This window comes from Enhydra lutris, unplaced genomic scaffold (genome assembly GCF_002288905.1).
Source record: "Enhydra lutris kenyoni isolate GAN:26980312 unplaced genomic scaffold, ASM228890v2 scaffoldscaffold10, whole genome shotgun sequence".
NCBI lineage: Eukaryota > Metazoa > Chordata > Mammalia > Carnivora > Mustelidae > Enhydra > Enhydra lutris.
Window position 1 is genome coordinate 2,271,349 of NW_019154094.1, and position 15,834 is coordinate 2,287,182.

At 49.5% G+C, this 15,834-nt stretch overlaps 1 protein-coding gene across 1 annotated transcript in view; it reads right to left on the reverse strand.

Annotated features, from left to right (window-relative positions):
• Positions 1-15,834, reverse strand: part of LOC111144141 (unc-13 homolog A) — a 58,773-nt gene that overhangs the window by 11,453 nt on the left and 31,486 nt on the right. Inside the window, exons 17-36 of the mRNA XM_022498299.1 lie at positions 15,580-15,807; positions 14,480-14,621; positions 14,185-14,354; positions 13,502-13,617; positions 12,346-12,509; positions 11,800-11,950; positions 11,431-11,499; positions 11,033-11,122; positions 10,685-10,819; positions 8,744-8,877; positions 7,388-7,473; positions 7,085-7,211; positions 6,232-6,328; positions 5,714-5,857; positions 4,863-4,946; positions 4,241-4,318; positions 3,931-4,019; positions 3,314-3,466; positions 2,001-2,124; positions 1,091-1,096 (exon numbers count right to left, since the gene is read on the reverse strand). Coding sequence (XP_022354007.1) covers positions 1,091-1,096; positions 2,001-2,124; positions 3,314-3,466; positions 3,931-4,019; positions 4,241-4,318; positions 4,863-4,946; positions 5,714-5,857; positions 6,232-6,328; positions 7,085-7,211; positions 7,388-7,473; positions 8,744-8,877; positions 10,685-10,819; positions 11,033-11,122; positions 11,431-11,499; positions 11,800-11,950; positions 12,346-12,509; positions 13,502-13,617; positions 14,185-14,354; positions 14,480-14,621; positions 15,580-15,807 — 2,387 coding nt within the window. The remainder of the gene's footprint in view (positions 1-1,090; positions 1,097-2,000; positions 2,125-3,313; positions 3,467-3,930; positions 4,020-4,240; positions 4,319-4,862; positions 4,947-5,713; positions 5,858-6,231; positions 6,329-7,084; positions 7,212-7,387; positions 7,474-8,743; positions 8,878-10,684; positions 10,820-11,032; positions 11,123-11,430; positions 11,500-11,799; positions 11,951-12,345; positions 12,510-13,501; positions 13,618-14,184; positions 14,355-14,479; positions 14,622-15,579; positions 15,808-15,834) is intronic.

Consider the following 15,834-nt stretch of genomic DNA (forward strand, 5'->3'; position numbering starts at 1 on the left):
TGGGCTATAAGAGCAACTATGAGATCTAGCATACAAAGCATCACCAATAAATGTGGAATCCCTTTAGCTTCTTGCCCACAAACACAATGTCTGTTGTTGGGTATGCTGCCACCAAGTGGTTACAGCCAAAGATGCAGACTGCAGCTACCAAGGAGTGAGATGAGCACTTACGAACTTTTGACAGGTGAAATCTTATAATAGCCTGTCTTGTCCACAAAGGGGGACTCTGAAGTGGTTTTATTGATCTCTGCCTACTATGTGTTTACATATTTCCACCAACAACAACAATATTAGCTCTAATTTAGTGAGCACTGCCACAGGTAGTCATAAAGATGAGCACTTTAATGCATCATCCCATTTGGTTCTCACAACAACCCTCAGAGAGTTACTGCAGTTAACCCCTTTTTCCAGACAAGGAAATAGAGATTGGGAGGTGAAGTGACTTCCCAAGGTCACAGAGAGTGTGGCTGGGCTGGGATTTGACGCCAAGTCTGCCTGTCACCAAAGTCACGAATACTGTTTCCCACCTGGGTGCCTGGGTGTGTGTCTGGGATTCATGTGGTCCTGTGATGGGAGTGGGAAGGCAGGGGTGGTGGTGGGGGGTCTGCGCTGAAGCTGAGTAGGGGGATCCGGGTGGTAAGAGCCTGTATTTTGGGTGGTTGTTAACAGTTCAGAGCCCAGAGGGGAGGCAGAGGGACTCTGTTGACTTTTAACCTTCTAGCTTTGGGGAGAGACCAATATCCTGATGGAGTCTGAGCATGGGAGTAAGGGTGAATTCCAACTAAAGAACGAGGTCAGATGTGAAGGTGCTGGGCTCAGGGTTTGGGGTTTGGGAGCAGGAAAGCACCTCTTCTGCACTTACAATGGGGCGGGGTGGGCGGGCGTGGCCTCCCTCCCACCAGGCCCCGCCCCCTCCCCATGCCCCGCCCCAGACAAACACAGGCACATCTAGGCGGGAAGTGGGACAGTGGGTGGGGGGCCGGTGGGTGAGGAGGGGGCAACTGGGTGGGGGTGGATGCAGCCACGCGGTGGGCCGAGTCCAGACACAGAGCGGACGGACAGACAGACGGACAGAAGGGCCTCTACTTACGATCATCTGTCAGCCGCGATGGGGGCGGGGTGGTGGGGAGGGGGGAATAAGTCACCATGAGTCTCCCAGAAAGGCCAGGGAGGGGGCGGAGACGGCACCGAAGGGGGGACCCCGTGCCCCTGCCCAGCCCAGAGGAGACCGGCAGGTGACGGAGGTCCAAGGCCTCCCCCACCATGGTTGCCTCTTGGCACGTGCCCACCCTCCCCAAGCCTCCCCCACCCCATCCCCAGGAATGTCTTCTCACTCTGCTGTGCCATCAGCCTGTATGCCATTGCGGTCCTCAGGCCCCCACACCTCCCTGGAGGAACCCAAGCACAGCCATACCCCTCCACAGATGTTCACCCAATCCCACCTGGAAGGCTGATCCCTGGGGAACAGGATCTCTGAGCTTTTCCCAAAAGGGTTCCAGAGACATGGTCCTGATCCCTGGATGAATGCTGACCTCTGCTTGACCTCTCTGACTTTGGAAGCTGTGACCTCTGGCTGACCTCTAGGAGCCCTCTGTTCTATTGGTCTCTGATCTTCAAAGACCATGGTATCTCCCCTCCTTTTCTCTTGATAGACCCTAAGAGCCCTCTGATGAAACCACTGACCCTTATGACCTCTGTGATCCCCAAGCTGACCTCTTTATTTTCTGGGTGATCTCTAACCTTCCTATGACCTCTTGACCCACATGTGACCTCTATGTCCCTTAGATACCTCTTAACTCTACTTGACTTCTTTGACATTTACATATCTGAACCATGAAGGAATTCTTTGATTCTTTGATGACTTTTGGCCCATATGCGACCTCTCTGATCTTTGAATGGCCCCACTGACCTCTGAGCCCCAATGACTTTGGCATCAAGTTCTCCGGGCTCCCACAGGGGAGGTGGCCCAGGAATCCCCTATGGCCCCCTGTGGGCCTCACCGTCTGGTCAGTGAGGGGCGGCAGGACGATGGTCTTCTCCATGGTGTTCATGACCAGTTTCCATAACTCCTTTAGCACCCTTTTCAGCACCGTCTTCTCACAGATTTTGGCAAAGAGAGTCAGGCTGGAGGCAAGAGGCATGTCTGAGAGATAGCCCAGCTGGCCCTAACCTGAAGATTCCCTTTCCCTCAACAAATGGGCAAGGCAGGAAAATGCTTCATGGACACACAAGAAGGCACAGAGCCTGTAGAGGGACCTCTAAATGGGGTCTGAGGAGACCCCATTGATCAGAATGGTTTATTGGGGCTATGATCTGTGACACACATTAAAAGTAAATGATGGCTGGACAGATCAGCAGTGGCCAGGCTGGGAGGGGACTCAGCACCTGGGAGGAAGGCCTGGGCCTTAGCGTGAGGACAGTGGGGAGCCATGGAGTGCTCAAGAGAGACAGAGGCAGACTTTCCTGTTCGAAAGAACAGAGTGAGGGGTAAACTGGAATAGGAAGGCTAGAGACTAGGGACTGTGAGGGGACTGAGGCCATGTTCGGGCAAAAAGGAAGGGAATGGTGGGAAGAGGGCAAACTTGAGAGGGTAAACAACAAAGAATTCATGATTGGATGCATGGGGGTTGACAGAGACAGAGTCTCTGTCTCTGATGGATCCACCATGATCCATCCAGCAAATGACCCACCCATCCACCAAACTATCCCTCCCTCAACTTTCTTTAATGACCCCTCCATCTTTTTGCTTCCCCTGCCCTGCTTCCTCCCTCCCAACCATCCTTCTACCCATCAATCCATCCATCCTCCCTCCTCCCTCTATCCCTTCTTTTCTTTCACCCATGCATCTATCCTCTCATCTACATTTCCATCCATTTATCTGTATTTCAGTTGATTGATCCATCCATCCATCCATCCATCCATCCATTCATCCATCCGTCCATCCAGTTATTCATCCATTCAAATACTTACCTAACTTCATCTACCCATCCATCTGTCCACCCATCCCTCCTTTTATCAATCTATCCTCCATCTAGACTTCTAAGCATTTATCTTTTAATCTACCCATCAGTCTTCCCACCTATTTCTCATGTCATCTATCCATCCAACCACCATCCATTAACTCATACAAAAGGACTCACCAGTCCATCCAACCATTCACCCACCCATCTTTCCATCCCTTCATACCTCCACCCACACACCCATCCAAACCATCTAACCAGTAAACATTCCCTGAGTGTCCTCTCCAGGCCAGTCTCTAAGAGCCCCATCCCTAACCTCTTCTGGGTGTCCTAGTCTACCCAGCCTGGCTTACTTGCTGTCCAGCAGGTCCATAATGGGTTGTAGCACATTGTCAGCATCCTGGGCCACGCTGCTGCAGGCACTGGCTGGCACATTGCCCGTGCCCTTCACCTGGCTGAGGATGTCACCCATCTGCTTGACACACTCCTCAATGTGTGGCTGGAAGCTGGGGGCACAGAGGGGAGGAACTCAGACCAGACTTTCCAGGCCTCCCAGAGAAAGGGCCAGAGGAGGCTTCAGAAGCTGACCGTGGACCTTGGTGTTTTATCCTGAGCATCAAGGAGCCATGACATATAACTGAGCAGGGGAGGGAGTGGTGTATAATAGCTGAGTTGGGCACAGAGCTGAGACATTCACCTGTGCTGTTTATTTCGCTGCACAGTCCTACCCAGATGCTATTATTATCATCATCCCCACTTCGCAGATGAGTAAACTAAGGCTCAGAGAAGTTAAATAACTCACCCAAGGCTACATAGCTAGTAAGTGGTGAAGCCAGGATTGAACTCAGCTCTGTCTAACTCCAAGCCTGAAGTCTTCACCACTACATCTGTTGAGTCTCTGGATGCCCCAGGCTCACAGGTCTCGGGGCTGCCCCCTCCTGTCCGCTCCTAGCCCTGGAGGTGTCCCCACCTGGTAGCAAAGACCCGGCTGAGCTCATCCAAGACATTGTTGAGTTTCACCTGGAGCTCCTTCAAGATGTCACTGGCCTCAGCATCAAGCTGAGGAGGGAAAAAGGACGTCAGGTTAGATTTACAGAGCATCCACATAAATGGGGCATTTTCCCACCCAACACAGGGAAAGAGATCCCAAGGGACTAGGGAGGAAACAGGTACAGAAGGTAGAGCGGCTTGCTTGGATTAGAGGGAGTGCTGAGATGGAATTCTTCAGGGGACTGCAGGGATGGAGGGAAAGTGGAGACCCTGCGTGGGGCTCGCCTCACCTCCTTCCCTCCCATGGCTTCGAACATCTTCTCTAGCTGCACGCGGAGCTGCTGAGTATTGTTCATGAGGATGCAGGGCTAGGGATGCAAACAAAGCAGGGAGTCAGGGCTCAGGACCCCCTCCTCAAAGCCTCCCCCATCCACTGCCAGGGACCCCAGGATGGTTTCAGGGTCTGGGTCCAGAGGAGGGCCCCATAGGGTCATTGGGAAATGGAAGACTGCATTTGGGACCCAATTCCAGGAAATGTTGGGGTGGGGGGCTGGTTTCTGGAGAATAGCAGAGGGAAATAGGGCTCAAGTAACTTCTCCAGGGTGGGCTGGGCTTCTGGGAATAGCAGGAAGAGGGGAGTTCCTGTCACATACCCACATTCTCCTACATGGGCTCAAAGCTTTGCACACTTACATCCATACACCCTGAAGGCTTCATTCACAACAATCAGACAATGACACACTGAAGGCATGTGCCCTCACCTCCAGATCACCCCCGATACACATAGTCAGGTACATGAATACACACAGTTAGACACACACAGATATAAGTATCAGGGCTCAGGGAAGGATGGAGACTTGGGGGTGCAGAGTAGGGCTGGGAGGGGACAGGATAGGGTCCCCCACAGGTCACCACTTTCTCCTTCTCCTTGGAGCAGTAGGAGGCGAAGTCCTTGGAGATGATGTCGGCATACTGGAGGAGCACATTACTGATGGTCTGGAGAGGACAAAGATAGGGAGTAAGAACAGGGGCTAGGGCTGGGCGGGTCCATCAAGAGCCACTAGTGAGATCAGGAATGAACCTGAATCCCTACGAGCACTCAAGATAGACCCCTTGAATGAGTGAATTCACCCAGGATGACCCTCACAACCAACAGGAGATACCACCAGGTAAAGATGATTATTTTATGTAGACCTAGCTCTTTCACAGAGCAACCAACCATCACATGAGCCCAGCTCCAAACACAAGCATGACTGAACCCCAGATGGAATCCCAATTCCTACTTGCAGTCCTTAATTGCAACCCAGCCTCAAGCCAATTAGCTGGAACCCTCAACCCCAGTAAGATGGTCCCAACTTCCAAACTCACCCCAAAGCCCACCCAAATTCTACATAAATCCCAACACTCACTCCGACCTCCATGCCAAACTGAATCTCATACTAATAGTAACCCTAAACCCAACCCCAATCTCAACCCTACCTTCAGCCTTGATTCCAGCTCCAAATTCATCTCCAACTTTAACCACAACCCTGACCTCAACCCCAACCTCAACCCAAATGCTATCCCCAACCACAATCCAACACTGTTCTCAACCCCAACCCCAATCCCACTGATATCACCAACCCCAACTTTGACCTCAATCCCAAATTTAACCCCAATCTTGTACCTTGAACCTAATCCCAGTTTCAATTGCAACCCCAGCCTTGACCCTATCCCAATCCCTCACCTGGACTCCATCCCTAACCCCACCTGCACTCCCGCACCTTGGCAAAGCGCCTCATATAGTGTCCCACGATCTGGGGGTCAGGGCACTCGAGTTTCTTGATGATCTCAAAGCTCTGGTTGAGCTGGGAGAAGACGTCCACCACAGAGCAGGAGAATAGGGCATGCTCTGAGGTCTGCTGGAACTGCAGTGAGAAAGAAGCCAGGAAGGAAGAGAGGGATCAGAACCAGACAGTCCCCAACATCTAACCCTCCTGCTTTCCATGGGGAGAACCAGAGACCAACTGCCCTGGGTGAGGCGAATAGTGTGCAAGGATGACTAAGAGGTAGACACAGAGGCGACGAGGAAGGAGGGGCTCCCAGCTTGAACTTGCATTCATTTGTTGAATGAACAAAACACTTTCAACACTATGAACAAGACGAAGATGGTGGCCACCTTTCAGAGACTGGCTTCATCTCAAGGGCAATTTTTGACCCCATATTGGATCCCAATGGACCCCAGAGGGAGTGAGACCACTGTGAGCAGTTTAGGGGTTTGATCATGGGCCAGTCTCCTCACCCCATCCTTCTTGTCTCGTTCCAGGGCCCCGTGCAGGAAGTCCCGGGACACCTCCTCATTCTCGTCCAACCACTGTATGACAAAGGGCTCAAACCACCTGGAATAGAGAGCATGGGTGGGGGTCTTGCCACCTCTTGTCCCCTAACCCTCTGCTTTGCCTAGCTCTGAATGGTACTTGGGCAGGTTCTTCTCTCCCTTGAACTCACACTGTGTCCTTTGGGTGGGTACCCCCTGCTTTCCTACCCCACCAGCTCTCAGTTACTTCAGCCATGAAATAGACCTCGTGACACTGTCACGGCAAGCCTCATACTCGCAGGATTCATGGTTCAGATAAAATACCCATGGACAACTGGATTTCCTCTCTGGGACCCATTTACCTGTACAACAGAGGAGAATCTATCTCACAGTGCTGCTGTGAGCAGTGATTGACACAACACATAGTAGGTCCTTGGTCAATGGTGACCACCATCCTGCTCTCCAACGCAGCTCATGAGTCAGACAACCAGAGTTCAAATCCTGGCCCGATCACTTATTAAATGTTACCCTGGGCAAGCTCTTCAGCATTAAACTCTCCATTTTCTCATCCACAAAATGGAAATTATAATGCCCCCATCTTATAGAATTGTCAAAGGATAAATGAGAAAAAGCACTGCTCAGTGCAGTTCCTGATATTTAGACATATTAATTGTCTGGGCTATGGGAGCCCATAGTCTAATGGCTGAAAATAGAGAATGCCAGGATTGTACCCCACTACGCCCTTGGTGCCCAGAGAACTCTGAGTAGGTCAGCCCTCATCTCTGGGCCTCAGTCTAGCTGTCAGTGCTATGGTTCTGGCTTTGGGCAAGGGACTTACGCAGGGTACTCGGGCACACGGTCCTTGAAGGCAGGAAGCTCTGCCACATACTCATTGTACAGCCACTTGACCTTGAAGTGTAGGTTCATGTAGTCAGCACTCTTGCACAGGCGATGCTTGTCATGCTCTGGTAGGGAGAGAATGAAAGTCTCCACCCTCTGTCTTGGCAGCACCAGCTCTCATCATCACGGTGTCCAACCTCAAGCTTGAGGTTCCAGGATGCTCACAGCCTTGCAGGGGATATTACTGAGGCACAGCTACCTGCTGTAGCCAGGACAGCAAACATGGGGATGGGGTACTCACCCTCCATGGCATACTTCATGTCCTGGGCAAACAGGTTCCACATCACTTCAGCACTGATTTTACCCACATTCAACTCCTGGGGAAACCTAATGAAAGTCATGGAAGTATGAAACCTTGGCAGAAGGAAGCAGGATGGCAAAGGCTGCTTTGGCCTTCTTAGCCCAGAGGGTAGTACAGGACAGACAGTTCTGGATTCAAGCTCCCCCAAAGCCACTGACTTTCTGAGTGACTCAACTGAAGCCTTGCTTCTCCTTGAGCCTCCACCTGTCTATCTCTCCATCTCCATCCCTTCATCCATTCATTCACCCAGTCATTCACCTTCCTACCCATCCATTCACTCACCCATCTGTCTATCCATCTATCCATCCAACCATTTCTCCATCCAACCAACTATCCATCCATTCCTTTATATACCCATTCATCCTTCCACCAATCTATCCATTCATCCACCTACTCATCCACTCACCCATCTCCCCACCCATCCATCTCTCCATCCAGTCAGCCATCTGTCCATTCCTTTACTACTCATTCATCCTTCCACCAATCTACCCATCCATCCACCTATTCATCCAACCATCTACCCATCCATCTGTTCATCTCCCCATTCAATCATATCTCCATCCATCTGCCTATACTTCCATCCACTCTTCAGTCCATCCATCCCAAATCCCCGATCTTAACTGAATATCTAACCAATCAAGAGATACTGGCACACCCAAGTTAGAAGCCCCTCTAGCACTCGGGGAAAAATAAGACACAACAGTTCATTCAGTTAACAAAGATGAAAATTCTACAGACGTATAAACCTACAAACCAAAACTGTGTACATACTCACACACAATTACACAATATACAATATTGTATATTGAAGTGCATTCCACAATTGTATGCATATACAATATACAATTAAACCCAAAGGCACAACTATATACAGAATTATACCCCCACAAAATATATAATGCAATTTAAATGTAAAACATTTAGTAGAGTATCTAGCACTTGATATCTAGAGTATCAAGTGAATACTTGAGCAACAGTGTCCATTGTTATTTATGAACCCACACACATAAACAAAATTATATACATATGTACACATTGTTATTCACACAAATCAACACATACAAAATACATATTTGATTATACCAGTGATTTTATACATACACACAATTTTATGTTTATGTTTACAAATTATGCCCTAATTTATTCTGGCACAACCACACCTATAATTGCCTCCACACACACATCATTTTATGTGTAATTAGACATGATCACCTTTACACATAAATCACAAAAGTGTGCACACATACACACATACGATCACCTCCAGATAGTTAACTGCACAGATATACAACTCACTGGTTGAGGCAGGGAGTGTAGGAATTCTTGTCTTCCTCAATGATGGACACTATGAGAGTAATCAGCTTGGACCAGAAGTCAAGGTTCTTGATGCTGGGTCCCTGTTCCTCTGGGGGAACTTCTCCCTTCTTGGCCTAGAGTGGGGAAGTGGAAACATTGGGCAATGGTGTCCATGGGTGGGTGCCTCAGTTAGTTCATTATTGGGGGGACAGGAGGTTAGTGAGGAAAGGGTCCCATTAACACATGGGTGGTTCAGGTAAGAGAGCTATATGAAAAGGAACTGAATTCATTAAACTGGCCCAAACAATTCATGTCCATGCAGCTCAACAAATCTTAATTAGACTCAACTCATAAAAGTGAATAGAACTGAATTTAGTTGAAAAAAACTGAAGCCCACTAAACCAAATGGAACTGAAATGAATGCCAATCAGGCCCATTTAGCTTAACAGATGGAGATTCTCAGAATTAATTCAATGAAACTGAACTTGGGCCAATTATACTGAATGTAGTAGAATTAAACTTAACTGGATTGAATTAAACTCAAATGAATTCAATTGGATTGAACTTAATCAACTCATCCAAAATCAACATTATCCTAAGTCAAAATAATGGAAATAAATTGACTTGAACTCAACCCAACTAACTTAATCTAATTCGACTCAACCGAGTCGTCGGTCCAGTCCAACTCTACCTACTCAACTGAACCTAACATACTCAGGCCAGTTCAATCCAACTGTAGCCAATCAGCGAAAACAAATGTAGCTAAATTCAACTGAAATGAACCCAACTCAACCCAACTCAAGTGAACTCAACTATATCTAACCCAACAACCCAGCTCATCCTCACTCAAGCTAAATCAACCCAGTCAAGAATAACTTCAATCAACTGAATATGAATAAATGGATTTTTATTAAGTGAAACCCAGTTTAATCCAACTCAGTTCTGCTCATCAACTAGCCAAGAGCAATTTTAAGTCACCTGTACAGAAATAAATGGAACTAAATTGTTTATAGTTGAACTAAACCCAACCCAATTTAATCTAGAGCACCTCAACCCAATTCAATTAAAAGTGACTTGATTTCGGGGCACCTGGATGGCTAAGTGGGTTGAGCCTCTGACTTCAGCTCAGGTCATGATCTCAGGGTCCTGGGATCAAGTCCCGCATCGGGCTCTCTGCTTGGCAGGGAGCCTGCTTTCTCCTCTCTCTCTCTGCCTGTCTATCTACCTACTTGTGATCTCTCTCTGTCAAATAAATAAATAAAATCTTAAAAAAAAAGTGACTTGATTTCAACTCAGGTTGACTTCAACTTGAAGTCAACTGAATATAAATAAACAGAATGAAACAAAATATCACTAAAGTGAGCTTATGTGTCATCATCTATCAGAAGCCCAAGGTGAAGTAGGGGCCACCTTAGCTCCCACAGTCTCCTGCAATTCCTCCATCCCAGAGCTAATCACCCTAGGTTATGAATTTCAGTGTATATATCTTTCCCTTCTAAAATGGTATGAACTCCTTGAAACCTTACTGACAATCCTGGCATTATGTGTGTAGATAAACAAACACATGTTGAAAGATCGCAAATAAATTGAATTGAAATGGCCCAAACTCAATTCTACTCAAGAAATTAAATTCAACTCAACATTTATTGAATAGTGATTGTATCCCAGGCAAACTGCATGCCAAACTCAACTAAGTTTAACTAAAACTGAACTTATTGAATATCTATTGTATATCAGGTGCTAAACACTTACTTACATTTTATCTAAAGATAGCATCTCATTAAATTTTCTCCTCAATTCTGAGATAAGGTTTTATAACCCCATTTTACAGAGGGAAATACTGAGACTCAGTTAAATCACTTGATAAGTGGCAGACCTGGGACTTAGGCCAAGGTCAGGTTGGTATCCCCTAGTCTACTCTGCTTTATCTGGGGTCCTCACCGGGTCTGTCTGGTACTCCCGACTATAGAGTTCATGACAATTGTTGAAGATGTACTCATAAGTAGAGTTGAGGCAGGCTTTCACACAGTCTTTCACCACCTGGCTGGCTCGGGGTGGGCTCTGGAGTTCTTGCACCTAGAGGGAGGGAGAGAGGCACAAGTCCGCACAGCTGGAACAGGAGGTACCAGGAAGTGGCTACAAGTGGTTACGGGTTTAAGGAAATGTAGCAGTATAAAAGCAGAGGGTCATTGAGAAAGGGCACTATCTAGGAGAAACGTTACTTGATTAGGATCTAAGAGTGTTAGAAAATGCCTGTTAGAGACTAATGGGACTGGGTCTCCTTCTTACCTTCATCCGAAAGAAGGTGATGCTGGTGAGAAGGTCCACAGTGGATTTGAGGTCCTGGAGTCTCTCTGGGCTGCTGGCTGGGAAGTTATTCTGTTGGAAGGGCGAAGAGAGGTGGGGTTATAGAAGAGGGTTGGGTGGGGAGAGACTGTTTTAGGGGAAAGGTAAGAGCCCCCCAAGTTTTAGGAAGTATGTCAGGGCCCATGAGAACACCTTGAAGCAACCAGGGGGTTCTAGTTGGATGCATATTGGGCAGGTGCAGCCCACATATGTGTACTCATGTCAAAGGCACACATTCCACATGTTAAGATGGGTCCTCCCATATGCACATGGGCTGGGAGCTCCCCCCTACAGGCACACATGTGTAGGAGCAGGCAAGTCATCATGCATGTACTTCTCACCCGATACATGGAGAGGTCGATCCGCAGGGAGTTGTGCAGCTGGTCCAGGAGTTTGACAAAGCGCTCTTTCTGAGGAGGGAAGAGAGGGGGATGAATGGAAGCAGGGACATGGGGTTCAAGTGTAGCAGCTAAAGCTGGCTGCCATATTGGGTAAGTGCGTACTATACACTAAGTGCACCCCTATCTGAATCCTCGTAATATCTGTTTCCATTCTACAGAGGGGTAAACTGAGGCTTAGAGAGGGCAAGTGACTGGTACAAAGTAACACACTAAGTCAGGTCCAGGTTGGAGACCAGAGAGTCACACGGGGTCTGACCAGCACAGGGTTGGGCTCTCCTTCCTCCCCCAGCCCCAGTCCCTGGGACTGACCCCGAAGTTGGAGGCAGCAAAGCGGTCAGAGGCGGATACGTTGGTGGAGGCGGTGGTGTGCGCATAGTAGGCATTGATGTTGGCGAGCAGGGTGCTCATGACGGCAGGCACCCCAGGACACATGTACTTGGAGGAGAGGCAGGCAAAGTGGCTGGTAGGAGGGAATGGGAGAAATTGGGCCTGGCATCCAGCCAGGACAGGCAGTGTTCCCCCCAGAACGCCTCCAAGACAGCATCTGTGAATGGCTCCCTCTGACCCTCAAACCATTCCCTCTGGCTGATTGTGTCTTCCAAGTTTCTCTCTGTCTCCTCTCTGGGTTGCCCTATCTCTGCTCTACCTCTGACTCTCACCCCATCACTTCAGCTCCTAGAAATGGCACTTTTCCAACCTCCAGGGGATTACAGAATGCCCATCAAACCCACATCCTCTTTGGCTCCTTCTCCCAAGAACCCTTCTATTACTAGGTCTGCCAGTGTCCACTTGGTGGCCCTCTCACCCCAGTTTCCTGCACCTTGCCCTCACGTCCACCCCAGCCTGCAGCCTCACGTCATGGCTTGGTAGATGGACTCCACACCATAGCGCATGGCAAATTCATCCACAATCTCCTGGGCTGTCTCGTCATAGTAAACCTTCCAGGCGTCATCACCCTTGGCATCGGGGATCTTCACAACCCCGTTGTTCTGCACGTCCGTCACGAAGTGGAACAGGTTCTGCCACCAAGATGGAGAAGGCATCATGAAAAGTGCATCAAGACACAAGGGGTCAGAGATCCTAGGTCTGGGGAAGCTTACATCATCCATCCATTTATTCATTCATTTATTTGTCTGTTCTTTCATCCATCCACCACCTACCAATTCATTCAACTACCAAAAATTCCACCTAGCAAATCACCCATCCTTGTGACACTTCACCCACCTGGCCACCCATCCATTTACCTATCCACCTACTCATTCACTCATAGATCCAGCCACCCCAAAATCCACCTATCCACTCCTCTATCCTTTCTTACATCCATCCATCCACCCATCTATCTAACCTTCCATCTGTCTGCTCATTCATTCATTCATCCACACACCCACCCATTCATCTACCCAAAATTTCATCCATGCACTAGTCCTCCCTTCTAATAATCCAACCACACATCCATCCATCCCCTATAACTACCCACAACTTAATCTGTTCATACAGCAATTCATCTATCTATTTATCTACCCATCAATTTATCCATCCATTCATCCATCATTCATCTTTCTACCCATCCACCTATCCATCTGCCCTCAAATTTACTCATCCACTCATCTCTACTTCCAACAGTTCAATCACATATCTGTCTGTCCACTCACCCTTTTATCCACTCATTGTCTATTTGTCCATTCAATCATTTACTCATTCAATGAACTGAATTATCTCCAGGGACCTCCTGTTCAGGTCTAGAACAGATGGGAGACCTGGAGCTGTGTAGTGAGAGTCTGCCTGGAAGTCAGGGAGGGCTTCCCGAAGGAGGGGACCCTGAAGCTGGCTGGATAACGAGGAGTTTTCCAGGCAGAACGAATGACATGGGGGACAATCTTAGAGGCCCAGGGAGTGTGGATGGTGTGGCCGGAAAGAGGAAGGTAGAACTAGGGCAGGTAGGAATGGTAAGTGGAGGCAATTTGGGAAATCACAGTGAGCTCTGAAGGCAGGGAAGAGCACCGGGCCTCACCTCATGCAGACAAGTGTACTGGACATGGTACGGGGCCACCTTTTCCTCGCCTTTGATCTCCACACTGATGTGTAGCCGGATGGCACCTGATACAGCAGATTTGTCAGTCCGCTTGTCTGGAAAACAGAAATGGATGGCTGCATCAGAACTTTCCAACACAGCCTGGGGTATTTTAATGTATGCATGACTGTAGTCCTCCTGGACTCCCTGAGATTAAGACCTGGGTATCTTCTCAGATTGGTTCTTTAAGCTTGTGCCATTCCCATTAGCCTAGAACTTGCTAGGTTGTATCTCTTCCTTCAACTAGAACTCCAGACCTTGCTTCCAGTTAAATTCCCGAGTCTGCATCTTCCTCTTTAACCAGGAGCCCTAGGCCATGTTTCTCCCTGAGACTGGGCTCCCAGGCCCTGCTTCCCCCATCAGATCAAGAGCTCAGAATCTATTCATCTTAGACAGGGTTCCTGGGTCTGTGCCTTTCTCCTCAAACTAGGATCCCCAGGTCTTGCTTCCTGCCCCATCAGATTGGGCCTTACAGACCCCGCCTCCCCCATCAGATACAACTTTACATCGCCTGCCTTCCCCATCAGATTGGGCTCCTAGACTAATTCCTCCTGACACTCGTTCCCCAATTTGGCTCCCTGGGGTGCCCTCCCTGTCCCTTGCAGAACACCACCCATGCTCACCCAGGTTGTACCACACGTCCATCTCGCCGCTGAGTGTCCGCACCTCGATGATCGTCTGTCCCAGGAAGTCATCAGATTCCCTCTTAAACCGCTGCTTCACACGGGATTTGATGTCATCATCCTCATCCCAGACACGCACTTTGATTCGGTCTGAGGAGTTGTGACATTCACTGCAGGGCGGGGGGGAGGCAGAGGCTGGAGTCAGGTGGCAGCCACAGGCTGGTCTTGGAGCCCCTTCAGCTGCCCCAGCAGAAAGCTCCCCCTGGGGGGCCCAGGGGTTCAGCCAGGCACTTACAAGTGGAAATTTTCCTCCCACACAGGGTTCAGGTTCCCATAGATGGTTTTTGTCCGTTTCTTGGTCTTCCCAACCTGGACAGTGACATAGGGGTCACTGGATCCCGTCTTGTCCTTTGCCTGCAAGCCCTGGGCACAGACCACTGTAAAGACAAAGACAAAGACAAATAATGGCTCAAGGAATGCAGTGGTTGAGAAGAGTTACTGCCACGCGCTCCAGGTTGCTTGCTGGAGACACCTGTGACATGGTCTGAGGGCTTTGTGTTGACCACAGGAGCCCCTGGGGACACCCACAAGACATGAAGGGCTTGCTAGAGAGTTAACACCCAGGGAGCCCTCAGCTGATTCAGAATGGGAAGGTGCCCCAGGACCACCCCTGGGTAGGGACATTCTATACATCATTGTGAAATCTCCAGCAGGACTATAACTACCTACAACTACCAGCAGGACTGAGCTTACGGTTGCTCAGGGAGTCACCTGCAGGGCTCCTTCCCTTCCCTACCTGCTCCCAGACTCATGTCTCCACCTGCACTGGGGCTTCCTGGGACCACCTCCTGGATACCCATTGCCCTGAAATCCTCATCCTGGGGTCTACTTTCAGGGAAACTTGAATGAGTTTGGGCATGGATAAACACACTAAGGCCCCCACCCCTGGGTAGGACCACTCTGCTGTGTGAGCTCAACACTGTCCCCCAGTGGTCCCAGGGGGTGTGGGTGGGGCACACGGGTCTGAGCCCCAGTTGTCCACAGCATTGCAGGATCATTGGCACCCTGTGTAGGGCTCCTTCCTTCCCAGTCTCACTTCCCAACTCCCACTTCTCTACGCTCAACTGGATAGCATCACCCCACAAATAAACAATGTGCCCTCAACTCCTCTTCTTGGAGTCTGATTCTGGGGGCGGGAGGCACCAACCAAGACAGAGTGTCATGCACTCACATTTGGAGGCATACATGCCACTCGGGGAGCACCAATACACACATGGACATGGAAAAAACACGGACACACTCAAGTACACACGGCAAAAGGAAGAGCCATAGAAGGAAACACAGGGGGCTGAGAAGAAGGGGCCCTGTGGCCACCCCCAACCCCTGCGGCCTCACCGGTGATGCTGATCTTGGCCGACCACTTGGATGTGCCGTCCAGCACGCTCTGCTTGACCGCCTTCATCTGCTGCGTATGCGCGGTCTTGGTCACGGCGAAGATCTCCTGGATGAGCTCGAAGATCTCGGGTTTGTTGCGCTCCCGGATCTTCATGCGGTCCTTGAGCACCATGATGATGTTCTGCGTCCGGTCCTCTGCCCCGTGCTTGGAGCTCTTCTCCGCGGCCCCTGTGGACGCAGACAGCAGTCACTATC